General features: G+C 40.2%; 3 protein-coding genes across 7 annotated transcripts; 2 read left to right on the plus strand and 1 right to left on the minus strand.

Annotated features, from left to right (window-relative positions):
* Nucleotides 1-8,691, plus strand: Fibp (acidic fibroblast growth factor intracellular-binding protein). Of its 2 annotated transcripts, none has more exons than XM_067788623.1 (8): nt 1-196; nt 265-463; nt 525-752; nt 2,398-2,631; nt 2,709-2,777; nt 2,851-3,036; nt 3,125-5,526; nt 8,643-8,691. In XM_067788623.1, exons 1-7 carry the CDS (start codon nt 112-114, stop codon nt 3,201-3,203), a joined length of 1,080 nt encoding a protein of 359 aa, XP_067644724.1. In that variant the 5' UTR covers nt 1-111; the 3' UTR covers nt 3,204-5,526; nt 8,643-8,691. The 2 variants fall into 2 exon arrangements, with proteins under 2 accessions (XP_067644724.1, XP_067644725.1); XM_067788624.1 differs by having other exon boundaries at nt 3,125-3,309.
* cyc (basic helix-loop-helix ARNT-like protein cyc) lies at nt 983-8,774 on the minus strand. Of its 2 annotated transcripts, XM_067788622.1 has the most exons (6): nt 8,447-8,774; nt 8,111-8,381; nt 5,560-5,693; nt 5,118-5,432; nt 4,616-5,042; nt 983-4,553 (listed from the first exon to the last, which is right to left on the minus strand). In XM_067788622.1, exons 2-6 carry the CDS (start codon nt 8,176-8,178, stop codon nt 4,292-4,294), a joined length of 1,206 nt encoding a protein of 401 aa, XP_067644723.1. In that variant the 5' UTR covers nt 8,179-8,381; nt 8,447-8,774; the 3' UTR covers nt 983-4,291. The 2 variants fall into 2 exon arrangements, with proteins under 2 accessions (XP_067644723.1, XP_067644722.1); XM_067788621.1 differs by having other exon boundaries at nt 8,111-8,774.
* On the plus strand, nt 8,711-27,324 carry Cyp305a1 (Cytochrome P450 305a1). 3 transcript variants are annotated; one of them, XM_067788620.1, is made up of 2 exons: nt 8,711-8,841; nt 23,823-27,324. In XM_067788620.1, exon 2 carries the CDS (start codon nt 23,834-23,836, stop codon nt 25,226-25,228), a length of 1,395 nt encoding a protein of 464 aa, XP_067644721.1. In that variant the 5' UTR covers nt 8,711-8,841; nt 23,823-23,833; the 3' UTR covers nt 25,229-27,324. The 3 variants fall into 3 exon arrangements, with proteins under 3 accessions (XP_067644721.1, XP_067644720.1, XP_067644719.1); XM_067788619.1 differs by lacking the exon at nt 8,711-8,841 and adding an exon at nt 10,190-10,502; XM_067788618.1 differs by lacking the exon at nt 8,711-8,841 and adding an exon at nt 15,910-16,323.
* Nucleotides 27,325-27,580: the final 256 nt, after the last annotated feature.

The following is a 27,580-nucleotide window of genomic DNA, read 5'->3' on the forward strand; positions in this document are numbered from 1 at the left end:
AAAATCAGCTGTTTAGTTGAGCGAAACATTTCTGCAACTGATAAGAACAAAAGCAAGCTAATTTTAAATTATTCGTATATTTCTAAAATTTGTAGTTTGTGCCGAAGCATAATGCTTGCAGACGTCGACGTATTCATATCGAACTATACGTTAATCGATCCAGAAATATACCAACTATGGATTGAGGGATTTTCATGTGAGTAGCACATCACCAAAATTGGGAGCAGTTTTGCAATACAACTGTATTTGTTGTTTTCACTGTAGCAAGCGAAGCCGTTTGTTATTTGAAGCAAAAAGGTTTTGGCAGCTTATTTGGAGCACCAATCGATCTTATTGCATCGGATGTATTGGATCATTATCGCACATATTCGCTTATTGAACGTCTGCTGCATGCGCCTACTAAATTGTTGGAGCAATCCTGCTTTCAATTGGAACCACAAACGCGTGACTTAATTATTGAGAAGTAAAATAATATTAAGAACGAAAACTATATTTCACAGTTTAATTGCAAAATGTATTTTTAGGTATTACTCCATTGATGATGCAGTTGCTCGCGAAATTCTAGGCAAAAAATTATCCGCTCGTTATAGAAAAGATCTGGATGAAGTGTCCGAGAAAACTGGCGTTAAACTAAAGTCATGCAGACGCCAATTTGACAATGTTAAACGCATCTTTAAAGCGGTAGAGGAACTGCCTGGCAATATTACCAGTAATATAAAACAACTTTTTTCAGTGTCTGATGAGTTAGCCAAGTACGTTTATATTCATTTAATACTAGCTAGTAATGATAAACATAGGTAGTGTCTCATAGGTTTTTTCGGTTTGGGCGTTGAGATAACTTTTGGTATGTGAGGTCCTCATGGACCGACCGGACCAACCTAACTCAGTTATCCACATTATCTGATATGAATAATATAAGAATCTAGTAGCTTTAACAGGATGGGATCTCTTTTACTAAATTCCTGAGTGATCCGTATACATATGCGTCCTAGAACTATGTCTTTGCCAGCACTGTTGTAAGCCCTTGAGGAGTGCTTACCAGTAACAGCAACAAAAACAGAAAATAACGAGCATTAAAGCACAGAAATTCTGTATTCTGCCTTTGAATACTTTGTGTTGTTGTTGTATCGTATTAACAATACAGACACTCCCCGAAGGTTTTAGAGAGTGTTGTCGATGTTGATGGTCCTTTGCCAGATAAATTAACTCACAAATTGTCAGCAAAGTTCTCTAATGGGAGTCTAAAGAAGCTCGAAGTTACCATAGGCTAGACCTTAGAAATGCTGCTGTGCAGAACGTATGGCGTGGGTTGATTCAGGATAAGTAAGAGTTCACCTAACTACGATATCCAAAGCGAAGTTAAGCAGGACTGACTCGTGTCAACAAAGTACCTTCTGGGTGCTCCATGAAGTTATTTCCTTGTCCATAACCAGCCTATTTAATCATTGACTCTTTAATTTGGCACTTATGAAAGTGTGTTTGCTTCGTGGAATATACCGCGAAAGTGTTATGAGAGTTGAGCGGGCTCATTGACTGCTAAGGCGTGTTAAAAGGCGTGAAATTTTCCCGTTTACGCATGCCTGTGGTAAGTGGCGATTAAAATCTGAAAATTCAATATTTCGAGGAGTCAAAAAGAAAAAGTATGTTCGAGACAATTGCCGGAAATTACTACGGTACGCTTCTTTACCTTCTGGTACTGCCCCAACTTCCCATTCTTATTCCCATGTTATTTTTGTTGTAACAGTACTTTTCGCTTTTTAGTCGGCACGCTGCAGATTAAAAACTGAATCGTTTTGTTTTGTTGATTTTTCGACAGGGATCGGGAATCAGATTAAAAACGCTTACACCTGCTGAAAGATCAGCCGTAGGTCGGGGAAAACTCCAGTCATACCGTCAATCCCACAGATACAGATCGGATCTAGTGTTATGTAAAAATTTTAGCTCTAGAAAAAATCCAAGGTTTTGGGGAGTGTTATCGATGTTGATAGTCCTTTGATGGATATAAATCCGGTACGTTCGGGTAACAAACACCATTAAGGCACTAACCGCCAACCCACCGGAAATGGGGTCGCCAGAGCCTCGGCTACTAAACAAACAGGATTCGCCACTGGTAGGTGAGGATGACAATTGGGTTGGAGAAGCTATAAATTGCGCTGGCAACCTATTTAATCAGTTTGGTATTTAAGTACGACGGGCATACCTGCCGCGGGTATATTCTAAGCCTTCTAACCCGCTGGGTTATATAGAGTTTTGTGAATCCTACGTCAAAATCCGTCACCTCCGGTATTTCATTCATTCTCGGTGGTGCCTGTTAAAACCGATACCTTATACCCATAGCCGATACTAGCCATGAGTATTAAATTATCTTTTTGTAATAAAATTTCTTTTTTATTTCAGAAAATATGCCTCAATTGTTTTTCTGGCTTGCCTACGATTTGAAACCTCCAAAAAGAAATTGCAGTATTTAACATTTTCCGATTTATTTGCTTGCTCACAAGGCATTATGATCTACTGGACTTATACGTATCAACATTCGGGTCCTGAGTATTATGATACAGAAATGGATAAAGAGTTTTTGCTTGACTTGCGCGAATTGCGTTGCTTGGGTGATAAAGAAAAAGAGATTAAACAGTAAGTAAATGAAAAATACTAATTTTGCATGCAAAACTCGTTTTATTAATAATTTGAATTTTTCACTTCCTTTACAGTCTCGTTTGCTTACGTTTGAAATCTGTGTTGCTGGAACGCTCTTACTACGAGCTGGAGTCTAATTTCCGGTAGTTTTTAATAGAATTTTGTGTAATATATATATATTAATTTTAATTAACCCCAATTCGATCACTGCTCTAGCTCTTATTGGCGTTCATTTATCAATATCGCTTGCAACTTACATCGCAATCGTGAGTTGCGTGATTTATTTTTGGACTTATGTGAAAAATTGATAGAACCTTGGCGTCAAAATGGTTGGGGCAGAGAACAAGTTAATAAATTTTTATCAGCCATAACGCAGAGTGTTTTGGATTTAGAAATATCGCGGTAAGTTGAAAAAAATCGATAATCAGATGAAGGTTATAGTTTAGTTGAGGGTCCGAAAAGATTCAAACACTCTTTAATTTTTTTACAGCGATCAAGAAACACGCTGCCTATGGGATCGTTATATGCAGGTCATCAGCATTTGTCTAGACAGAATGTATCATATTTAAAGTAATCAAACCGTCGCAGTTTTTTATCGTTCTACAATTTGTTTTACCCTATGTTATTAAAAATTCTAAAGTGCAATGTACTGTATTAAAAGAAAGCAAATATTAGGTAAAGGCATTATGTTCCAAAATATTTTTGTCTTATATCGCATTGCTATAACATAAGATCTAAAATAATTTTCAAAGCAGATTTATATAGAATCCTAGACTCAATATTAGACTTCAAGAGATAAGCTCGTCGCTTTACGTTTCGCAAAACCTGTATGGTGCGAACAGAAACTAAACTATATATTGAAATCGGTTGTCCAAGTGTCTTGGGTATCTTTTACATTGCTACAAAAATTATTATTGATGTTCTAATTGTTATGGTCGCTCTCTGAAAGGCCCATGCCTTATTAGAGGCAATCGATTAAAAATCTAATTTGAGTCACCAATCAAAAATTTATTATTTATTATTATTTATTTATAAAATTTTAAAAGACTTAAAAAAAATTCACGAAATTGTTCACATTTAGACATGTATTAGATATTTATGCAATATACTTTTTAGGAAAATGTTATATTACAGTATAACAGAACATATTCAGTACACTCATAAACCCCAGCGGGTTAGGGGATCAGAATATACCCGCGGTAGGTATGCCTGTCGTAAGAGGCGACTAAAATACCAGATTCAAGGGGATGTGTAGCGCAACATTTCAGGTTGCCAGCGCAATATATAGCTTCTCCAAACCCAATTGTCAACCTCACCTATCCGCGGTGAATCCTGTTTCACTAACAGACGAGGCTCTGGCGACCCCAAGCTCCTCATGGAACTTGGGGGTAGGGAGGGAGGGAATGGCCTGAAGGTTTAATGTGGCCACATAAATCGTTCCCGAGATGGTCGGGCTAGCACCTTAATGGTGCTATGGTACCGGAGCGTACCGGATTTGTATCCGGCAAAGGACCATCACATCGATAACACTCCCCAAAGCCTTCGGGGAGCAACCTTATCGCTACAACAACAACAACAACAACAACAGTACACTCATAAATTGAAATATATTTGTATGAAATAGAATTAGGATATAAACTGGTCAGCACACAAGTATTTATAGAAACACTGTATTCTTCGCTATTATGTACTCAATATCTGTAGTCCAAGGATTCTTAAAAGCTTTCCATTCACTTTGTAATTGTATGAAGCTACTATCTTTACAACGAAAGCGGTAAACTTGTGTAGTCACCTTCTCTGGCTCTTGTATAACCATTTTATGAGACTCTGCTAAAGCGGGAATATCTTCATTATGAAAGTAATCATAAAAGCTAGTGCCAAGCATTTCTTGCGGCAAAAAACCAATAACTAAAGTGGCTCTGAAAGCATAAATTGTATTTGTCATAAAATATGCAAATACGTTGAACGAACAGTAACTCACCTCTGATCAATGAATAAAAATTTACCATCAACTGAATGTCGCGATATAAAAAGCACATGCCGTATATTCGGATGATTATCCAACGATGGTGGCACATTCGATTCTAACACATTTGGTGGTATACGTCCTATAGCCACCAAACTCGAATGATTCGTTAATTGATCCTCACTTTCACTATCTTGATCTTCATTTTTGATGGGCGTCCATGATTTCAAATAACCCGTGCATTGTATGACACGATATTTATGATCGCCACTCAACTTAGATTTACGCTTGGCTGAACTGCGTGAACTGGAAGAGGTATCTGATTCTTCTTTTATTTGATTATTATTCGTTTTGAGTTTCATGCGACAAAAGAATGAGCGACGTGCGCCTGGACAGAGGCGACACAAGCTTTGGGGTATATCTGTTTTGACGGGTAATAATGCTGTTGGAAAAAAATTAGGTTGACAGAGAATTATATGGCTTAATTACATTGAAAAAAATGCTGCTTCACACTCACTTTTTGCATCAATCAAACGTTCGCGCGGACAAGGATCCAATGATGAAAGTTGCTCCTTTACTTTGGCAACATCTTTGGGATGCAATATATCAAACCAGCTCTGTCCAAGCAAATCCATTTGTGAGCAATTCAATACTTGCGAGACAGACTCTGACACATAGAGTATGCGTCCACGATCACAATCCACAACAAAAAGGAAACCCTCAGAAGCTTGTAGTATTAACATTTTAAGTTCTTGATCAGAGAGGAAAGAGGGTTTGTAATCACCACCACTATAGGGATGTACGCTGCCACGTATGCTGCGCAAATGTTGCACTAAAAAGAGGAAAGGAGAAGGCAATGTGTATGGGATAGTTGTGAAATGAAATTCAATAAAGCTGGGATACTATCTGTTGCATGACGCATGAAGGTAACTTGTCTTATTGTAAGCTGCATATCTAACCTGTATATTTCAATACTGTGAGCTTGTCTAGCTTCCGATGCATAGCATAGCACATGGGTATCATGGATGAGAGCTCATTGATGTAGGTGTTCATTTTATCGCGCCGCCGCTTTTCGATTTCGCTGTGATTTTGCCTAGGGAAACAAAAGTGAAATGGTATTAAAATTGTGTTAAGTCAATTTATTCGAGATTGGTTTTTGGTGTCACAGTATGTGTATTATTAAGGGGTCTAAAAAGGCGGTTATAAGAGTGACAAAATTATCTCTTTTCTTGACTTAGAAGTGAGTTTCAACAATATTCTGCCAGCGAGTATAGACCTGTGAACTCAAATAAAAAAAAGAGTTAGCAAAAGGAGATTGAAGTTTTTTGTGTACAGTCCATCCTCAATTGCGGCAGTATTGCTGGGGATATCTAAAACTGTTGAGTACCTACCTGTTGTTGTTGTATTAACGCTAAAAACACACCCCAAGGGTTTTGGGGAGTATTATCGGTAATGATGGTGTTTTGCCGGATATAGATTCGGTACTTTCCGATAACAAGCACCATTAAGGTACTAGCCGGACCGTCTGGGGTATGATTAATATGACCATATTAAACTTTCTATGCCATCCCGCCCCACCCCCGCTCCATGAGGAACTTGCAGTCACCAGAGCCTCGTCTGCTAAATATGTATATGATACCACCATATTTGTAACAGGATTCCCCTCGCGTAGGTGAGGCTGACAATTGGGTCGCGGAAGCTCTGAACCTTTATATTGAGTTTATTAACCCCTTGAATCCCTGAGTACCTACCTCGAGATTATATTCATTCCAGAGTCTTCTGGATGAAGGGTGTTAAGATTCTGGGCCTATAATTTTTGAAGTTTTCGTGTATTCGCGTACCTGTGTTATTGTGAAAGTCATATTTTTCTGAAAATGGGGATTCATTAATCGGAATGAGGCAATCTGGTCATAGGGATGTCGAAGGAGCCCTCCGCTGACCCCGCTCATGTCCCATGCCCTACCTTCTAAGAATGTGGTTATACACTTTCTTCCGGCCCGCTACGAGTAAAAATGCTTTTCAAAGAATACTAACCAAAGTTGATATATTGCCCACTGTTTCATTTAGATCCTGCAAACTGGTGACGGTAGGGCGGTACTAACTCAACTTTATTGACTGCATAAGTTTGCTTACGCTTGAGAAAATTTTTATTTACTTCTCTCATGCTCCTTTGGCGAAGGGGTCGTCCTGAAATATACGCAATTGCGAGATGGATCTAGCAGTAGTCTCATAAGGAAATCAGAAATCCCCAAGTAATCCAAGTAGCGTTACTCCTCTAACGCTCACTGCTTCTCTTCTCGCTTTTCTTCTTCCTCTCCCTTTCCCTAGGCTTTGTCTTGTTATTTTCATTTCTCTTTCCCCTTTCCCTTATTATTTTATTCCCACTCCTTTCTTTCCTATTCTTTTTACCTTTGCTTCTTGCCACTTTTTGCTTTATTTTCTTTGCAATACCTTTTCTGTCCCCTTTCTTGCTGTTTGTCTTCCCTTATATCCCTTTAACTTTCCGCACCCCACTTTAATTTTGCCTACCGCCCCTCCCGGCCAACCCATTTTTTGTTTTCATTTCAATAATTTTCCCATCACCTTTTCTTTTTATCCCTCTTTCACTTTCTTTCCCCTCTTCTTCCACTCACTTTGTATTTACGCTTTGTCCTCCTCGTGTCCTCTCTCTACATTCCGACTACCTCTGTTCTTATTTCTACTTTCTCCCATCCACTCTGCTTTTTTATTTCCGGTTAATTTTCTCTTTCCTTCTGCTTTTTTCCAATTTCCCTATAATTTTCCCGTTTCATATTAACATTCTTCTTCTTTAAGATACATATACCCATTATTGCCCAAATACTCGCTTTCTATTTAAAAATAATGCTCCTTTCCTTCTTATACAATTGCTTTCCTTCCACTACCTTAAATATAAACCACCTTCCACCCCTTCCGCGTCAAGCAATATTTTTGAGTGAATGGTGCTTACTTTTACCATGGGGACGACGATATAGAAATCTGTGAGCACCCATGTGAACCCCAGCGGGTTAGGGGATCAGAATATACCCGCGGTAGGTATGTCTGTCGTAAGAGGCGACTAAAATACCAGATTCAAGGGGTTGTGTAAAGCAACCCTTCAGGTTGCCAGCGCAATATATAGCTTCTCCGAACCCAATTGTCAACCTCACCTATCCGCGGCGAATCCTGTTTCACTAACAGACGAGGCTCTGGCTACCCCAAGCTCCTCATGGAACTTGAGGGTGGGGAGGGGGGAATGGTCTAAAGGTTTAATGTGGCCACATAAATCGTTCCCGAGATGGTCGGGCTAGCACCTTAATGGTGCTGTGGTACCGGAGCGTACCGGATCTGTATCCGGCAAAGGATCATCACATCGATAACACTCCCCAAAGCCTTCGGAGAGCAACCTTATCGCTACAACAACAACAACAACAGCACCCATGTGAAAAAAACGAAATTGCAATGGTCAACCAGGCCCCTAGTCCCCATATATAGGTTGAATTGCATACTTACTTGCGATTCTCGTCTGATGTCTTCGTCGATTTGGCATCATCAAATGCATCATCCTCTGCCTCATCCATAATGTAACTGTAAGTACTTATTTCTATTGTATGTTTAGACACCACGATTGGAACTTTTTTAGCGCCACCCACTTAAGTTGAGTAGACTTATGTATATGGGTTGGGATGTTGCAGAAGACGTAGGAGGAGAATGCGTTTGGCGTTGCTCCCGACAAAGATATCACACTTATCTTTCCAATTATATAAAAATCCGTTCTCCAAGTCTTTAATTAAATTTTGAGATAATAGTTATATATGCACTAATATACTAATTTATTTATGAAAAAACCTCTCCATATGTTCCACTTATTACACACACTTGTGGCGCTTCCTTTATCGATAATTTCTGTTGCCTAATGCCGACTGATTTGATTTTATGATTTTAACTTTAATAAAACGTTTAATAAACTCTGTTGAAGCCTTCCCTCTTTTTTTTTTGTGTTTTTACTATTTACTATTTAACTTTTATTTTTTTTTATTTTCAGGAAGCCCAAAAATCGCTCCAATTGGTCTCTTCAGCAGTTCTATTAGTAATAAATTTTGCAAAGCTATGGAAAAGTGCATTTGACAGTTGGAAATCAGTTTTTTCTTTGCTCACATTTACAAAGCTCAGCGGGTGGTTGGTTTGCTTGCACTGAGCGGAGGGTGGCTGCCAGCGATTGTATATATGACATTCGTATGAAGGTATGTAAGTACTAACATATGTATATGGAATCACTCGCTTATACTTCCACCCCTCTGCTTTGTTTACTACCTTAGCAACCTACAAGATAACATTCCAACGTAAAATAAATGAAAAGCTTTTGCTTGAAGCACAGTTTGGAATAACCATTCAACATGGTGCAAGGTTCGATACACCACTAGATGAGTAACTGTTGATAAAGCTTTTGTAGGAAATTTGTGGAAAAGGCGAAACAACATAAAATAAGTAATAGAAATATTGTTGTTGTTGTTGTAGCAATGCTTCGCCCCACCTAACAGCCGCGACCGATCACAAATTGTCATCAATATCCTCTAACGGGAGTCCAAGGAAACTTGCTGTTTCAACAGGGGTGGACCATAAGGAAAGGGTTGTTGTTGTTGTTGTTGTTGTAGCAATGCTCGCCCCACCTAATAGCCGCGACCGATCACAAATTGTCATCAATATCCTCTAACGGGAGTCCAAGGAAACTTGCCGTTTCAACAGGGGTGGACCATAAGGAAAGGGGTGTTAGAGGCGTTGGTTCCACATTACAATTAAAGAGATGGTTGGTGTCATGTGGGGACACATTGCAAGCGGGGCATACATTTTGTATGTCGGGGTTGATTCTGGATAGGTAAGAGTTTAACCTGTTACAGTATCCAGAACGAAGTTGAGCATGAGTGAAACGCGTTTCCCTGGGGAGTATGCGTTCCTCTTCTGCGAGTTCTGGATATTTTTCTTCAAGTACTGGATTCACCGGGCAATTCCCGACATAAAGGTCCGACGCCTGTCTATGGAGTTCACCAAGGACCTGCTTGTGTTTTTTCGCTTCATACGGCTGGGTTCTCAGGTGCCGTATTTCCTCAAAATGCTTACGAAGATGACTCCTTAGGCCCCTAGGCGGTGCTGGTTCGTCAATCAGATGTCTGTTGGGATGCCCAGGTTTCTGGGTATTCAACAGAAACTGTTTGGTCAGCATCTCATTTCTCTCCCTGATGGGGAGTATTCTCGCCTCATTATGCAGATGGTGTTCTGGGGACATAAGAAGACAGCCCGTGGCGATTCTGAGAGCAGTATTTTGGCAGGCCTGTAGTTTCTTCAGGCGTTAGAGGCGTTGGTTCCACATTACAATTAAAGATATGGTTGGTGTCATGTGGGGACACATTGCAAGCGGGGCATACATTTTGTATGTCGGGGTTGATTCTGGATAGGTAAGAGTTTAACCTGTTACAGTATCCAGAACGAAGTTGAGCAAGAGTGACACTCATTTCCCTGGGGAGTATGCGTTCCTCTTCCGCGAGTTTTGGATACTTTTCTATGAGTACTGGATTCACCGGGCAATTCCCGGCATAAAGGTCCGACGCCTGTTTAAAGAGTTCACCAAGAACCTGCTTGTGTTTTTTCGCTTCATACGGCTGGGTTCTCAGGTGCCGTATTTCCTCAAAATGCTTACGGAGATGACTCCTTAAGACCCTATGTCTGTGGAGAAGCGCATACGCATGACAGCAAGGTTATTCAACATTTGGTACATCTGTGCCTAAGTCCCTACGGATGTGAAGTCTGACGTTGGATGTTTACAATGCTATGATAATAACAATAATATAATAACTTGAGGCGATATACCTGATCAGAGATTAAAGCCGATCTTCCCGTCCAATTTGTGGTAAGCTGCTTTATCATGCATGTATATATATGTTAGACTGGGTCGATTTATTAACCGATATCGCGCCATCGATTTTTCGAAAGGATTTCGGCTCAGGAAAGCAAAGTTCCACTACGCATACCCAAAAAAATAATTTTCGAGCCTGCGAAATTTCATTTTTTTAAAATTTTTTTCGACTTTGATTTTTAAGGTTTTTTCATGACCTACTAAAAAAATTTTAATTTGATTGTAAAGGTTTCATGTATACCCAGTCCGACCAAAAAACTGTTACGACAACGTTTTTAGCGAACATTTTTGGGTGGGGCAGGGTATACATATGAAATTTTTTTTAGTAGGTCATGAAAAAAACCTTAATCAAAGTCGAAAAAACGTAAAAAAAAAAAATGAAATTTCGCAGGCTCGCAAATTATTTTTTTGGGCATGCGTAGTGGAACTTTGTTTTCCTGAGCCCAAATCCTATCGAAAAATCGATGGCGCGATCGGTTAACTTTCGTCCATACAAATCGACCCACCCTAATGTATGTACATATATATACCGACTTATGTTAAATATACCAATTCCGAACGGCAAATGCTAAATTTATTTTTTGCCAAGAGGGCTTCTCACGGTGTAAATACACTCGGTTATCTTGCAGATCTACTGCCGATGGGCGAGCCCAGTTTATAAACATTTTCTTAAGTGTTTCGATTTTGGTCACTTGAGTCGGGGCCTTTCCGTTAGTTAGGCCAACACACTACCTTTATACCACGGAGGTCGACAGGCTTCCGGCGAATGTTTCAATACCGGGGGAAATGCTTGCAGCAAAAATTAGTAACGTCTTGTGGTTGTGAAGGCTGGTGAGGTAAATTACTCCAAAGAAAACTTGATATACATATATTTACGACCGGCAGGCTCGTAGAAACAACAGGTATGATGCGAGAATCTGCGCAGCCCCAAAACACCTGTAAAAAGGAAGAGCTTGAGCTGAGAGAAAAAGTGCTCAAAATATTGAAAAAATATTTGGCGGTAGGCAGAAGACCTGAGTTATTTCGAACTTCAGGCGAACTTAAACAGTGAATGGGGAGAGGGGCACTCATTAGCAGTGCATATCGTCAAAGGATATTATGAACCCGCAATCAATGTCTGTAAGAAAATAAACTGTCAATAGAATATGGCTTCATTTCTTCAGCTCTTTTACTGAATATATACCTGCCGTTTCCAACACACGTCCTATGCAGCATCTTTAATCTCATTTGAGCGAACGGCAGTAGTCCACCGTCAGCGATATGATTGATAGATGTCAATATTCCTGCGGAACTCCAATATCTTCGGGGACTTTTTACCGTAAGCTGGGTTATATTCTGAAGTCATAAAGTATGGTCACAGACAAATTTAGGAGTGCACATTTGTGTGTTTGTATTTCTTAGCAAGCTACATTGTGATGAAATCCGTACTACCTTGGGGCGTTGAAAAGCATCTTGCGGGCTTTGTAGCTAGTAGCTGCCAAATGGTTGGGTTCACAGATGTCTGTCTGTCCCAGGCAACATGTAAGGTGGTTTTTTTTTAAAGGAAACTGATTCCCCGTTAGTTTTATCTGATAGGGTTAAATATATCGGAATTATACTTCCTGTTTGGTTATTACTTTTGCCTGAAGCTAGGGAATGCCTTCGTTGAACTAGTTCTCATCATATGAGCAGGAACCTCTCGCCAAAGATGATACTCTTTTAAGGACCACCTGTCTGGTAGAACGTACTGTAAACGAATAGCACTATTAAAAGGATGGAATCAGTATAACCGACAGGGAGATTTTTCTTGCCAGAGGTGGATGACATACAGGAAAGCGAACTCATTGGTCTCTTGCATTACCATATGATGGGATTCAACATCCTAGATGGACAGTTAGGGCTCTACCATGTGTACTTTGTTTTTCATCACACCCTCGTACAACGTTTAGCACATATGCTAATTGAATTACTCTTGATTGGTTTAAAATAAAAAAAAAAAATGCTTCTTGAGCTCCCAGTTTATTATCCATTTTCAGAAATCAGAGAATTCAAATAAAATCTCTTCACACAAAATACTTGCACATGCAAATACGACTGCATACATAAAGATATTGTTCTAAACATTATCAAACAAAACAACAAAAACAAATCAGCTCCCCCCAATTGTGTCTTGGTTTCTAATCAGTGTCCGGACTTGAAAATTGTGATTAGTACTTAGTATATGTGTCAAGAAATATTGGCAGATTTGAGTAAAAAGTAGTAGATTTCAGTTACATACGGATCGCTCCGAAGTCGGCAAAATTTACCCTCTGTGAAGCGCTTCAAGTACGGCGTAAAAAAGGAGTACTAAAAAGCACTGCGTAGGTGTTTTAACGCAGCACTTTTTCTTTAATAAATTTTTATATTAGAAATAAGGCTGTGTGCGAGTTTGCCTAAATTGCTATCTAAATACACAAAAAACTAAATCACTGGAAACTGTCGGCAAGGCAGTGCAAAAGAAAAAATTTTGAATTTTTTTGAGCATACTTTTCAATCTAAATTGAAATGTCAAACTTGAACAAAAAAATAGAAGTAGATTTTCATTTTTATTTATTTTTGTCGACATGCGCTTATGCATGTACCGTATTGTTCAGTGGACGATGGCTGATGCTTTAGTTGGTATGCCGACTGGGCTTCCCATATAGTGTGGTGCTGTTGGCGGAGTCTCCAAATGGTTTCTGGTGGATGCTGGATTTAGAAGACTGCAAAGGGAGGATCAAGCGCGTATCACAATCGCACAATGACCAGCTATGTGGACCTAGAGTGTTAGTGAGATATAGTTCACATGTCGAGTGTAAGCAATATCATGGTGGACGTTCTTCTCCACCAGCTGATAAAAATGTGGCCAACTTCCCCGGAACCGCTGAACCTTCTTGTTTTCTATCTATCACAGGTTAATTACCTGTGATGGATCGTAGTGCTCTTTACTCTGTGCATGCATAAATATTGCAAATGGGAAAATTGTTTAATTTTTTTTATCATTTTCCTAGCATAAAAAATAATTTAGGTTGTCAATTTAACTCGTACAGTTCTGACAGGTTTTACCTAAATTATTGCAATGCTGGAAAGTTCCAGTGGAATATTAGTTTAGGTACCTAAAATTTAGGTGAACTCGTACCCAGCCTAAATAAAAAGCAATCCCATAACACTTCGTTTATAGTTATCTGTGGGTGGTTTTAGGAACGGAAAGTGCATACGAGGTTTTCATGGACTATTTGGTGGTATTCTTCTATGCTTGGTTTTCACTAGGCCACTGACCACGAACTTGCATCAGGCTCAGCAGATTAAGTGGCTTAGAATATTCCCGCGGTTGGCATGACTGTTCAATAACCCGCAAAGGACCATTATCATCGATAATACTCCACACAACCTTCAAGGAGTGCCTTTATCGCTACACGAAGAAGAAAAGGCATAACAACCTCCCTATTAGATGCCTCTATTCTGGGAATGTTTACGTAGCTTTATGCGGATTAGTCATTTTTTTAATTCCTAAATAATTTTGCAAGTGCTCTAGAAACCTTATAGACAAAGGTATTCGATTTTCAATACTGCGTGGTAGAAGTGGAAAAACGGAATTCAGGAAAAAAGGTAGTAGATATACTACTTTATTGCTACAACCCCGAACACTGTTTATAATATCTATGGCCAGCAGCACATGCGACTAGCATACAAAACTCGCCGGTAGTTAGACGAACAAAAGATAAATAAATAAATTCGTATGTAAATTTGAATGAATGAAATAAAACTCATTGGTCGAATCGTCGCATACGGCCGGATATTATATGAAAACCTATTACGTAAAACGTCTGAGATACGAACTGAATTGCGTTATTCTTATTCAAAAGCTGATTAACATAACTTAGGTATTGCTGTTGGGATCATTTCGGAACTATTAAGGAATAGTATTCGCGATAATTTGGGCTGAAGTTTTAGATCAGTTCGAGACTATTTCCTGGCAGTTTCGGGACTATCCCTAAATAATTTTGCGATTTTGTTCGATATCTTTATAAAAATGTTATTTGGAAATTGTTTTTGGGATCATTCGAGGAATATCTTCACCTGATTTTGGGATCGTTTTTTGGGCTGTATGGCGATCATTTTGGGACCAATTTGCGATTGTTTTTTGCCTATTTACGTGATGAGCGAATGTAGGTATGTCGTAACCAGAAACACGTATGCGACGATTGCACCCTGGCACTATACAGTGTATGTATGTATACACAATAGGGTGAATCTTATTTGTAGAACTGCAAAGTAAGATGCCTTATAGAAAGTTAATTTCAGTAGAAGGTCAATTCTTAATGAAGTGCGATTGGTATGCAAACTTCCCTAATATCCATATTTCCTTATGGCCAAGACTATAGCCAAGAGCTCAAATTAAAATTTAAACCCTAGTTAAATAATAGCAGTGTTTGTTTTTACATGTATATACATCTATATTTGCCGGTAAAAAACTCATCATCACTTAGATAATGCTTAAGAGATAAAGCTAACTCGGTACAAAACGGGTTGTGCTTGATAACGAAGACACGCCCCTCTGCTGATTATAGTTTATAACCTATAGCTGAATCGGTTGCGATGAATCGTGGACACTCACACTTTTCGGTACTAATTTTCTGCGCAACAATTTCATAAGTGTAAATACAGTTATGCACTTAGCAGTCCATATAAAGTTTAAGTGCTTATGTATATACGCGTAAAAAACAGCTAATTTATGGTGTTAGGAGAAGTGCTCGAAATTTCTGCCAGAAAATTCGGCAGATCACTGACAGATTGAGGATTGAGGCAAATTTCTTTAGAAACAATAACTGCGACCTGGTCACGGACAATCCTCCTCACTGCTAAATAGTGAGGTTTATTACGAAGATAACAAGCAGGGTTGTTCAAACAAATCTATTGCAAAATTTGGTCGGCCCAACGAATACCTTCATATCGCATTTTAAGTGTGCTCTGTCAGTCTTTGTCAGTCTGTCTGTGCAAACCAATTATCGCGGAATCCGACTGCTTAAATCACACACAAGCTTTAATCTAGCGTACTGTATGATAACCAGAAGTTTACTGTCGTTAATCTGATTGGGTCTTAGCGGTGTGGCTTCAGACCCTATATAAGTCTACTATCGACTAGATTTTCAGCAAGTTCTGCCTTTAATGTCCTGATAAAGAGGCGAAAAAAGGGAGTCTTGCGGCGAGCTTATGTCTTGGCAGCTGAAGGCTGTGCTGCCTAAAAGCTTTTCCTATCGAAACACGAACTTGGCATCAAAGGAAAGAAATTACTTCGATGAAGTAAGTTATGAAAAAACGCACACCCTAATGCACATATTTAAATACAAACTAAGTGAGAAATTGAGCATTAACGTTTGATAGTCTAAAACCTGAACTTTTAGCAAGCAGTTTTAGTTGAGCTATCGGTGAAGTCAGAAGAAATTCTAAACGAAAAGTTGACTTGCTACCGACGGGAACTTCTAAGCTCAAACGCGTTCATAGCATTGAAAAATAGCAAAGATATCAATAAAAGTTATTTAGCTTATGTAAATGATAAATCTGAAACATATTCATTAATTTGTGCCCTATAATTTGAAAATAAAAAGTGTAGTGTGCCGTACATACGCGCTGCAAGACAAGTGATCAACAATAAGTTTAACAGGCTATATCAAATAGTCGGCACTTCAAAGGATACTTTTGGCTGCGTAGCTCTTCAAAATGAGCGGCGTACTAATTTTTCTCATTGCCACTGTAGTTGGTTATGCGATCTATTTATTACTTAAATCTATGCGACGTCCAACGAATTATCCACCAGGTAAGAAAAAGGACATCGTTAGTAGAGATTCAATGAGCTTGTGGGTCGTGATTGGGATTTAGTTCTATTATTAAAGTTATAAGCTTGCTTCTAAAATTGTGAAAAGGAGAGCAGATACAGCTTTTGTAGTGAATTGATACAAACGCTCTTTGTTATGGCAAGTTGCAATGAATAGCAACGGAAGGGGACCGGCAGATATTTAAAGCTGTTTGCATATTATTTTACACCGAATTAAATTTTACTTCAGTAGGTGATCCATTTTTGCTTCCGCCCCTGGAAGATTGCAGATGGGGCATTAGATATTGAGTTCAAGCCTCATCCGTTACACGTTTATGACTTTTAGCCTTGTTTGGAAGCGTACACATCTGAAGACTAGAAGAACTGTCCAAGTACTTCTCCAATTATAAGCTTCTTCAAACCAGTGTTGTTAGTTACGACACCTATGTAAATCCACATATAGGCGCTGTCTGCACTTTTAAAAGCCAAGTCATGCCATGATAGCTCCTCGATCATATCATATGCCGTAAATTGCAGTGCTCTGCACACAACCTAAACGAATTACTAAGCTTAACTATCGACGGCCGTTATATGGCAGTAGTGTGCTTGCCTACCATACCAAAAGTCCCCAACTTATACCCAGGGACAAGTAAACTCACCAAAGAACTCTTCAGAAAAAGTTTTTCAAAATGAAATCGCTCAACGACAGTGGTTCGGCAAAGGTCCCTAGTATATTTACAACATGAAAAGTTTATAGAAAACAAGTAAGGAAGGCTAAGTTCGGGTGTAACCGAACATTACATACTCAGCTGAGAGCTATGGAGACAAAATAAGGGAAAACCACCATGTAGGAAAATGAACCTAGGGTAACCCTGGAATGTGGTTGTATGACATGTGTATCAAATGGAAAGTATTAAAGAGTATTTTAAGAGGGATTAGGCCATAGTTCTATGGGTGGACGCCATTTAGGGATATCGCCATAAAGGTGGACCAGGGCTGACTCTAGAATTTGTTTGTACGATATGGGTATCAAATTAAGGGTGTTAATGAGTATTTTAAAAGGGCGTGGGCTTAGTTCTATAGGTGGACGCCTTTTCGAGATATCGCCATAAAGGTGGACCAGGGGTGACTATAATGTGTTTGTGCGATATGGGTATCAAATTAAAGGTATTAATGAGGGTTTTAAAAGCGAGTGGCCCTTATATGTATATGTGAAGGCGTTTTCGCGATATCGACCAAAATGTGGACCAGGGTGATCCAGAAAATCATCTGTCGGGTACTGAAAATTTATTTATATATGCAATACCACGAACAGTATTCCTGCCAAGATTCCAAGGGCTGTTGATTTCGCCCTGCAGAACTTTTTCATTTTCTTCTACTTAATATGGTAGGTGTTACACCCATTTTACAAAGTTTTTTCTAAAGTTATATTTTGCGTCAACAAACCAATCAAATTACCATGTTTCATCCCTTTTTTCGTATTTGGTATAGAATTATGGCATTTTTTTAATTTTTCGTAATTTTCGATTTCGGCCATTTTTTATACCAAGATAAAGTGAGTTCAGATAAGTACGTGGACTAAGTTTAGTAAAGATATATCGGTTTTTGCTCAAGTTATCGTGTTAACGGCCGAGCGGAAACACAGACGGTGGACTGTGTATAAAAACTGATCGTGGCTTCAACCGATTTCACCCATTTTCACAGAAAACAGTTACCGTCATAGAATCTATGCCCCTACCAAATTTCTGAAGGATTGGTAAATTTTTGTTCGACTTATGGCATTAAAAGTATTCTAGACAAACTAAATAAAAATGGGCGGAGCCACGTCCATTTTGAAATTTTCTTTTATTTTTGTATTTTGTTGCACCATATCATTACTGGAGTAGAATGTTGGCATAATTTACTAAAGTAAAGATATAAAATTTTTTGTTAAAATTTGACTTTAAAAAATTTTTTTTTTAAAAAGTGGGCGTGTTCTTCATCCGACCTTGCTAATTTTTATTTAGCACATACATAGTAATAGTAGTAACGTTCCTGCCAAATTTCGTCATGATATCTTCAACGACTGCCAAATTACAGCTTGCAAAACTTTTAAATTACCTTCTTTTAAAAGTGGGCGGTGCCACGCCCATTGTCCAAAATCTTGCTAGTTTCCTATTCTGCGTCATAAGGCAACCCGCCTACCAAGTTTCATCGCTCTATCCGTCTTTGGCAATGAATTATCGCATTTTTTCGGTTTTTCGAAATTTTCGATTTCGAAAAAGTGGGCGTGGTTATAGTCCGATATCGTTCATTTTAAATAGCGATCTGAGATGAGTGCCCAGAACCTACATACCAAATTTCATCAAGATACCTCAAAATTTACTCAAGTTATCGTGTTAACGGACAGACCGACGGACGGACGGACATGGCTCAATCAAATTTTTTTTCGATACTGATGATTTTGATATATGGAAGTCTATATCTATCTCGATTCCTTTATACCGTTATCCAATCAAAGCTAATATACTCTGTGAGCTCTGCGCAACTGAGTATAAAAAGGCGGATGTTCTATTCCCGGCGCGTCCTGGGGATATTAAATGTAGATTACTCCTCTGATTTTCTTTGTGCGATACTCTCAGAAATATCAAACACACTAGTAAAGCGAGTCTTGAACGACAGTCATATTGAAATCGCAATCTACACAGACTGCTCAAAAAAATAAACGTGAGCTGAGCCTGACTAATACTCAAAGAATTTGCTGGTCAAGAAATCTAATCCATCTACCTAGCCCTGGCGGTGTCTCCAAGGCGGTGGCCATGTCTATGAGTGAGCTTGCGCCACAACGTCTTCCATTTGATGTAAGGAAATAATGTCTTCAAATGATGCTTTTTTATGAAGCCTTAAACTTACATCGTTTCATTTTCTGAGAAGAACAATGTCGCCCTGTTGGTTGTTCTCAGCTCTCTCGTGCGATTATGTGTTCCTTTCATAAAATATTCTCCACTGAATAAGAAAAGGGGTCTCATTACCTATAAATAGCGCCATTTCGCATAGCGCCAGGTGACCGAATTCAAAAGTTAGAATTTAAGAGTGTAACATGAAGGTAACATTTTTTCCAGAAAAGAAAACACTATTATACTCATCAAGTATTTCATCACAATTTAAATAGATATAATAAAAAATATCCATGCAATGCTAGCTCACTGATTACACATTTAATATGTATTATTACAAGTCGGCATGGAAAGTTGGAAGAAATTCGAGTGTGTCCGGCTAAATTATGTTATGATTCCAGGCACGCACCACCACGCCTTCTTACACCGACGATTGTCAATCATAATTAATAAAGGTACTTCAGTGAACATGTAATTATGTCTAGCTTTTCTATGAACAGGTGTAAATTGAATTAATATGTACATTAGAGTGTCTTATTCTTCATGCAAAAAAAAAAAAAAAATCGGTCCTTTTTTCGTTACGCCAAAATTGCTTTCTTTTACTGGTAAAGAAGTCGAACTAACTCTCGACATGCACTCCTTTCCACAAAAACAGGACAATTTGTATCTGAGCGCTTTGGGCAGAGTGGATCGAGGAAAAACCTACGCGTTTCGCTGCATGTTGCTGCTTCTTCAGGGATATCATGATAATTTAATAAATTTACACTTAACTGCTCGCGGCGAAGCATGACCGCATTTCTTAATGCTAGCTGACCCCAATCGGCACCAAGTCTCCCTTAAGGCGTTTTTCTTAGCTCAGTAAAGTGCTTCTTCTTTTTCTGATGCCAAAGTCGGGTGCCGTTAAGGTTCATAATTCTGATAGAGTTTATTATTTAATTGCGTTCATGATTCCACACAAGCCACTCATCTGAATACAGTTGATAAAAAATTATCATGATTGCTGTTGGTCGAGACAGGAGATTTTCTTTTTTTTAAGCGCTTCAATGTTTGTCTAAGGCTTTGTCACTTTCTTAAAGCTAGATTAAGATACAATTGCTGCCTATCATCGATAGACCTTCGGATATGAATAGCCTTGACCATTGATAAGTCCGCCGGATATCAAAGAAGTTAACACCCATGAACTTTCTACCATGCAGTCGTGGAAAGAGAACTTTTGCAGTATGTTAAGGGGCATGGGATGAACTCACAGCACTATATCACTAAACATATTTTGTTGAACTTAAGGAGAGTAACTCCGTTGTTTTTTTTTCTTCTTTAAATTGTTGGATTTGGAAGTTCTGATGGCATTAATTATATTCTAGACGGTCTTAAAGGACGCTCGAGTCGAACTCTTTGTATTGTAGAGAACCCTTCACTTGTTTTACAATGGAATTTTTCATTGATCAGGCTTTTGCAATTGTCATCCTGGCATGTCCCAAAAATCGTGTCTCTTTTGTAAAGCTCAGCCAGCGAGAGACTGCTTCCTCTGAAATCATTAGGAGGAATTGGCCACATGTAGCCCAGTGTCAGACACCTTGAGTAAATGTGGACCATCTAAGAGCTCTTTGGAGTTGAGTAGAATTCATGCCTTCCGTTTCGAAAACTTAAAATAAAGGTAGACGCCGGCAGTGTAGAGAGGTATCACCCCAACCGGTATCTCAAAAAGCAAGTGTGCATGAGAAGCTTTATTGACTGTGGGCTGCGCCCGAGTTCACTAAAACGCCTGGATAGGATAGGATAGGATAGGATAGGTTAGGTGGTAGCTGCCCTGATAAGGATAGCTCACTTGGACAACACGAAGGTCCGTTGTGATACCACATACACCAAAAATAACGGTGACCTAGATCCAGCTACTTAGAGAATCGTTGGGTAGCAACGATAAAGCTCCGAATGATACCGATCTCAACTTTGGATATATCCTCGGGAGATCCAAGTGAGTCGCGACCGAAGTACTTTCGCCTAATTCGGGCAAAAGCTGGACAATCAAGCATAAAGTGATTTGGTGATTCCACCTCATCATCCTCCATACAGCTGCAGCAGGATGGAGTTTCCAGTATATTGAGACGTACCGCATGGATACCCATGGGACAGTGCCCTGTCAAAACCCCAATGACCATTGATAGGTGAGCCTTAGTGAACCCAATTATTTCAGCAGACCTCCTGCCATCCACTTTCGGCCAGAAAGATCTTGCTACCCTGCAAGACGTGGTATCCGCCCAACGTTTGCTGAGCTGATTCGAGGCCCAGCTATGGAGGAGCAATCCACAGGTGGCCAGCGGGATCCCGAAGTCCCTACAGCCATCTTCATCCGGTTCAGTTGTACCGATGCGGGCTAAGAGATCCGCTTGACAGTTACCCGGGATATCACTATGGCCCGGGACCCAGATAATCTTAATTGTAAAATAATTCGATGCAATCGCAAGCGAGGTCAGGCACTCCCAGACCACCCTCGATCGCACTGTAGTTGAGCTGAAGGCCTTGATAGCCGATTGGCTATCAGAGTAGATGTTAAATTCCCTAACCGTGGTAGCACTGGATAGCATTCCATCCACCGCATCCTTAATCGCAGCAATTTCCGCTTGGAATACACTGCAGTGATCAGCCAACTTAAACTTGCGGCTTAAATTTAGCTCTTGACAAAATACCCCCCCCCCACCAACCTTTCCATCCAGCTTTGACCCATCCGTGAACAAGTTAACCGGTCCCATGCCCCAGATAATTCGTCTTCCCCAATCCTCTCTCTCTGGAATAACTGGGGTGAAGGTTGTATAGGGAGCTGTTATCGGCATACAGTAGTCCGTTCTGTCCGGGATGAAGTCGAAACTGGTAAGAAGGCTAGAGTGTCCGCGGTCAGAAAGTCTATATCCCATATCACGAAGCCTGACCAACGACCTTGCCGCGGCCGCCTTTCCCGCAATATCTACTGGGTATATGTTCAGCATGACGTTCAGTGCCAAGGTAGGCGTTGTTCTGAGAGCGCCACTGATACCGATCAGCGCCGTCCGTTGCACTGACACTAACATTTTGGAGGTGCTCGCCGTGTCCAGTGCTTTCCACCAGACCAGCACCCCATATAGCAGAATCGGTTTGACCACCATCTCATAAAGCCAGTGTACTATTCTTGGCGAGAGTCCCCATCTCTTTCCGATAGCTCCTCTGCAGCAGTACAAGGCAATGGCGGCCTTCCTGGCCCGATCTTCCACATTGGGTCTCCAGGACAGTTTCTTGTCCAAAACAATCCCCAAATATTTAACCCTATCAGAAAGTACCAACGGTACCCCTCCAATCGAGGGAGTTCTGAAATCGGGCACCTTATATCTTCTTGTGAAAAGGACCAATTCCGTTTTTCCCGGGTTGACCGCCAATCCACATGATTCAGCCCACCTAGCCACAGTATCCAGGTAGCCCTGAAGAACATCGCGCAGGGCGCCCAGAAATTTGCCTCTGACTAGGATAGCGAGGTCATCTGCATAGGCAACCACCCGACAACCATTGGCTTCCAGCTCCACAAGAAGCTCGTTGACTACCACAACCCAGAGGAAAGGAGATAGGACACCCCCCTGTGGCGTGCCCCTGCACACCTTCCTCTTAATTATGGCCCCTCCCCACTCCGCTGCGACAATTCTGCCGCATAGAAGTTTGCTAATAAATTCAACCAGAGCCGCCTCGACTCCTAAACCCACCAGAGCTCTTTCGATTGACCCCGGTAAGACATTGTTAAAAGCTCCCTCGATGTCTAGAAAGGCACCCAGAGCATACTCTTTGTGTTCTAGGGACCCCTCTATTTGCTTTACAATCGAATGGAGAGCCGTTTCCGTCGATCTGCCCTTGCAGTACGCATGTTGTGAAGCCGACAGTAACCCCCGAGGTATCCTTTCCCGTAGGTACAGGTCAATCAACCGCTCAAACGTCTTAAGAAGAAACGACGAGAGACTGATTGGCCTGAAATCCTTAGGTGATACATGAGAGCTTCTGCCGGCCTTCGGAATGAAAATAACCCTAACCGTGTGCCAAGACTTCGGGATATAGTTAAGCCTGAGGCAGTTAGTATATATGATGGCCAACCAGCGGCAGGAAATCCCCAAAGACCTTTGAAGCTGCGCAGGAATGATTCCATCCGGGCCCGGAGACTTATAGGGCTTGAACGACCCTATAGCCCAGGTTATCTGACTTTCCCGTATTGGAATGGCAGGCACTTCTGCATGGCCAACGACCGCCGACCATGCAGGCGAAGATCCCTGCGCAACTGGGACATCGGGAAAATGATTGTCCAGTAAAAGCCTTAGGGACTCCTCGCTACTCATCGACCAGTCCCCACCATCATCTCTCAGATACCCCAGAGGAGCGGGGTTCCTAGAGAGTATTTTTCTAAATCTCGCGGATTCATTGCAGCAAAAACGCCTGGATTGCCGAAATAATTTTTTGTGAGCCTCATAGATTGTCATATTTTCCAAACTCACAAAATCATCGGAACAAATCTAGGTTTTCGAAACCACAATTCCAGTCCGACTTTAGGTCCTTAGGTATAACAAACCTCCAAAGCACCTTTCTATTCAATTCATATTCTTTCATTCTTACTCGTTGCAGGTCCCGATTTTATGCCATGGATTGGAAATACCATAGAATTGCGAAAAGAAGCGCGCGCTTGTGGAGGACAACATTTGCTCTTCGAGAAGTGGTCAAAAAAGTACAATAGCAATATTTTAGGGCTTAAGCTGGGCAGCGATTATGTCGTTGTTGCGCTTTCCTATCCACTGGTGCACGAGATACACACAAGCGAAGTGTACGACGGGCGACCCGACAATTTCTTTCTACGTCTGCGTACAATGGGCACACGTAAAGGCATCACTTGCACTGACGGCCAATTGTGGCAAGAGCATAGAAACTTCGCAATGCGCCAAATGCGTCATGTCGGCTATGGACGTACCGAAATGGAGCAATACATTGAAAAAGAGGCGGAGACTTTACGATGCTACATTGATGCACTGTATGGGGAGCCTGTATGGCCGGGTACATTTCTAGCGCCGAGTGTGCTCAATGTATTATGGACACTAACTGCCGGCAAAGGGATAGATCGTGATGATAAGCGGCTACAGAAATTGCTACAACTGCTGGGTCGACGTGCCAAAGCGTTCGATATGTGTGGTGGCGTGCTGACACAAATACCTTGGCTGCGCTATGTGGCGCCCAATTGGACGGGCTACAATCTTATACGACAAATGAATCATGAGATGTATGCATTCTTTATGGACGCGATCAAAGAACATCGCACCAATATTACGGCGGCAAATTGCGACAGCGATCTCATCTACGCTTACTTACATGAAATGAACCAACGCAGTGCCGAAGTTGAAAATAGCACATTTAGTGAAATTCAATTGACAATGACAATTTTGGACTTTTTCATAGCTGGCTCACAAACTACCAGCAATACCACAGATTTGGCTTTAATGATGCTGTCACTACAACCCGAAGTTCAAGCGCGTGTGTATGAAGAAATCACATTGAATTCGACGAAACACAAAATAGAAGCGAATCTCTGCAATCGAGAGCATTTTCCATACACGAATGCATTCATTATGGAGGTTCAACGATATTTTAGTATTACTCCTGTAACGGGTCCCAGACGTGCTTTGTGGAATACAACTCTAGCTGGTTATTGTATACCAAAAAATACGACAATATTGATCGGTTTGCATTCGGTGCATATGGACAAAGCGCATTGGGGTGATCCAGAGTGCTTTAGGCCTGGACGTTTCCTCGACACAGAAGGACAAATTTTACGTAATGAATATTTTATGCCATTCGGGCAGGGTCGCCGTCGTTGTTTGGGTGATGCCTTAGCGCGTGCTTGTCTCTTTTCGTTTCTTACAACGATTGTTCATCACTTTCGCATAGAGTCGGATGAAGCAGCAATGCCGTCGACACGCCTACAACCCGGTATTACACTGACACCAAAACCATATAAAGTACGTTTTATAAGGCGGACTTGAGCTCACTGGAAGCTCTACGTAGAAGAAGCGGAAACATATTAATTAAAGCTTTAGAGCTTTTAGAAAATAACCTACTTAAGTTGAAAAAATCTGTGGATATTAAATTTGGCCGTTCTTGTTGAAAATGGGTTGGTGATTTGTGCGATACGGCAAGCTTTTACTTTCTGCTTTAGTTCTGCTTAGCCACTATGGTAGTTTGGCCAAGTTTAGCTTAAAACCCTAGTTATATCTGAAAAAGGTGTGATACCTGAAAAAGGTTTCAGTTAGAGTGGAGCGTCGCTGGTGTGAAATCTCAAAGTATTTACGAAAAAAATGAAATTGCAGATATGATGGCCAGGAGGAGACGTTCCGAAATGGGCATACATGAAGCGCATAGTTCTGTACGTCTATCATTGGGCGAACTCATGGAGAAAATCAAGGCAAGCACTATTAGAGCAGGAACGTGCTGGAAACGGCGGGATTTCCACACCTCAAGGGTCCATATTTGTTAGCGAAAATCCAGCTTATAGAATAAAGTAGCTTAAGCATGTAGAGTGCACTATCCAACCTTCTCGACTCAAGGTCTTTCCCTTTTCTGATGGACCCATAAGAATTGCCGCTGCCCAGGTTATCGTAAGTGTATGTGGGACTCATTAGGTTCGAAGTACTCCTGCTGATGTCAGCGTATCGTGAAGGCCACCTTTAACGGCCTTTGAAGTACTCAGTGACTCAGATTAAGTGCTCCTTCGGATGTCGTTTTCTTCATGAAAAAATAACGACCGGTCGTTTATTGTTTTCTTAGAGCTTTTGTACGGCATGACGCAATAGCCTCTATGATTGCAACACTGACACTGAACCCTAACTGGCGCCTTACTTAGCTTAGTTGTAGTTTTCACTAAAACAGAACTCAGTGCTCATTTTTACAACCGTGTTATTAATTTTTGATGGGCGTGTCCTTTTTTTTGTACAAAATTCTTTTGCAGACACAGTTCTATATGCCATTTTGGTCTGCATTTAGCCTTCAGTTCATCTTAAAAGGTATAAAGGTTGAAAGCTCTGATCATTTGGTGGAAAACCAATTTGTCTTTAAGAGACGTGAGGTCTCCGCCACCCTGCATGAATGCCTCCTTCGACCCTCCCTGATTTAGGTGCGAGTTTTGTAGCAATTTTGAAAAAAATTGCATTTGGATCTCGGTAATTTTTTTATAAAAAACTTTGAATTGTTCGTACAATATTATATTAGGTTATAGGTAATTTTTTCTTTGCTAAAGCAACGCTCACATAGCCACTATGGCAGGCGAAGCTTTCTTACTTCGGCAGCATGACGATCCGTTATTACACCACAAAAGATAACGGTAACGTGAGTTATATCTACTTTGAAAGTCGGTGGTAGAAACATCTAAGTTTATGAGGAGTATTATTCAGCAGTGATTGTCGATCTTGGCTGCGGCAATAGTCATCCGAGCGTATAGTAGATCCTTTATTTGTACGCGCATTGAACGCCTTTTAGTGCCTTATTTGTGGAAAGCAAGATGGTTGATTCGATTGCAAGCTTTTCTTACCGTGCCAGCCACTTGGCGCCCGAGCAGGACGGTGTTAATTGATTGAAAATTATCGGAGAGCTCCGTTAACTGGAAATTTTTTTGCGAATATGGCAGCAATCTCAGACTGCTTTAATGCTTATCCTTCGACTACGTCTTCCATAATCTAGAATAATGCTAGAAGAGAGTTAATTGAGTCAGGAGTGTAATAAAAGTTTATTACAAAGTGTAATATTTTTGTTTTATGCGTTTGCGAAACACTGCAACGCAAAGATGAAAATGTAAATAACAACAATAATAACAGCAGCATCATTTAATTCGTTAGTTATATTTATAAATTGTGTTTGTGTGTGTCTATGTGTTTATGATCGTTTTTCTTTTCGCTTATTGCTTGTAAGTGATTACATATAACAATTAAAACTTAAACTTTGAAATATATTTTTATTTTATTTTTTCATTTTTATCTTACATTTAAAATCACTTTTTTTAACAGGTTCACATTTTTCATTTCGTTACACGGTGTTCAACAATCTCTATTTTGAAGTAATTTAACTTTCCTTTTTGTTTTTAAATATACATATTTATTTTACATTTAAACTTATTTGTATTTATACATCTATATACTCGTATGTATGCTGCATTGAATTCAAACTTAGCTTAAAATGTTAAACATTAATAAATCGCAAAATTTTTTAGCTTTTGAACGCTCCGATGCAATACCTTAACATTGCACCATGCTCTTCATACCTACAAACAAATAAATTCTCTCTGTCTACAAATCATACAATTCGCCATATCTGTGCCATAAGCAGTTAACAGCCTAAGTCGCCTG

The sequence above is a fragment of the Eurosta solidaginis genome, chromosome 5 (assembly GCF_040869045.1).
Source record: "Eurosta solidaginis isolate ZX-2024a chromosome 5, ASM4086904v1, whole genome shotgun sequence".
NCBI classification, from domain to species: Eukaryota; Metazoa; Arthropoda; class Insecta; order Diptera; family Tephritidae; genus Eurosta; species Eurosta solidaginis.